This window comes from Vicia villosa, unplaced genomic scaffold (genome assembly GCF_029867415.1).
Source record: "Vicia villosa cultivar HV-30 ecotype Madison, WI unplaced genomic scaffold, Vvil1.0 ctg.001310F_1_1, whole genome shotgun sequence".
NCBI classification, from domain to species: domain Eukaryota; kingdom Viridiplantae; phylum Streptophyta; class Magnoliopsida; order Fabales; family Fabaceae; genus Vicia; species Vicia villosa.
In genome coordinates, this window is record NW_026705569.1 from 487,239 (window position 1) to 488,776 (window position 1,538).

The 1,538-nt window shown below is 32.8% G+C and overlaps 1 protein-coding gene across 1 annotated transcript; it reads right to left on the minus strand.

Annotated features, from left to right (window-relative positions):
* Positions 1–272: 272 nt before the first annotated feature.
* On the minus strand, positions 273–914 carry LOC131634514 (uncharacterized). Its single transcript, XM_058905182.1, has one exon. It carries the CDS (start codon positions 912–914, stop codon positions 273–275), a length of 642 nt encoding a protein of 213 aa, XP_058761165.1.
* Between the last annotated feature and the right edge of the window lie 624 nt (positions 915–1,538).

The window sequence follows — 1,538 nt, forward strand, 5'->3', positions numbered from 1 at the left end:
ACTCTAACACCACCAGAACCACTCCAACACTAAAATAACTACCAGAATAATCAAACAAACATATTAAGATTGATAAACAACATAACTACCACATCTAGCTCAAAACTTGATATGAAACATCCACTACCATCCAAACACAAGTACCAATACAATGGATTAATCTTAGTCTTATTATTAATAGTACATTTATTATTTCATTATTAACTGCAGATATTAAGAAAACAAACAGGCAAAACACACTGAGCAAAATATGATCATACTCGGTAAAAAAATTACTTATTCCCATCTTGAGCCAGCAATTTGCTTCCAATCTTGTGATAAGCATAAACATTAGCAGAAGCAATTTTAACAATTTCTTTGCGATGGTCAAAGACACTCCAATCTAAGGAGGAGCTGCTCTCACACGAGTGATTTCGAAGATCAAGCCCATTGACCAGATATGCTAGTTCACGAACACCGCAATAACTCAAACGAGGTATCTTCATCATGGTAGCAGCCATAGGTGCTAGTTCAACAGCATTTCTGCATCCAAATCCGTAGTTCTTCTCCAACTTTGCAATATTATCTTTGATCCCGAAACCCACGAAGGTATAATCTGGATTATGGAGGAAATTAACTAGGGATTGAGGAACACGTCCAAAACGTAACAGAATAATAAGACATGAATTTCCATAACAGAGTTGCACAGAGGCGCATTTGGCAGATGACACTTCATGTTCATGCACAACCCACTCGGTATCAAACCCAAAAACTCTTGTCTCGTGTTTGGAACCTTTTGTTGGAAACTGAAAACGAGATATAATATGCTTATCAACCGCAACCTGGTCATCCGTAACAATGGTAGTGATGGGAACTCCGCTCTGAGTTTTCCATTCGATAATGTCCTCCCCATAATTACCTTGGTAGCAGTGCATAACTACTACTATTGTATTCAAGTTCTGAAGTATGAACAATAACCGAAGGGTTGAGATAAAAAAACGATGACCATTCATTTATATAGAATGTAAAATAAAAGATTATAATTATAATTAACGAATTTAAATTAATTAATGCGTAAAGTTGGAGGGCTAGCCTATCCCATCTCGTAAATTGCATGCATTTACATTTTATTGGTTAGTACGAATTACTACGACCTTCATAATTGCCTTGCCATGACTTCCCTTATTCCACTGGTCATCAATAAGGTGGCCAATTAGCTTGCATTTTGAAAACATACACTAGTACAAATAATTTATGGAACTTTTGTTTGCATATCCAATACGGAGTACAATTTTATATTTAAAAATAAATTTGTTTGTCACTTTGATTTTGAATAATTGATTAAAAAATTTGATCCCATCTAATCCAATTTTATGCGATTTAATTGAAATCGGTTTTTCGATATCCAAAATATGAATTATATTTTTTAATAAAATTAGAAAAATACTAATAAATAATGCATTTTATATAATATAAAACATATAATATATTAAAAATTGATATCAAAAAATGAGAACGCATGATCGAATAGTAATAAAAATAAATAGATTGAAATAAAC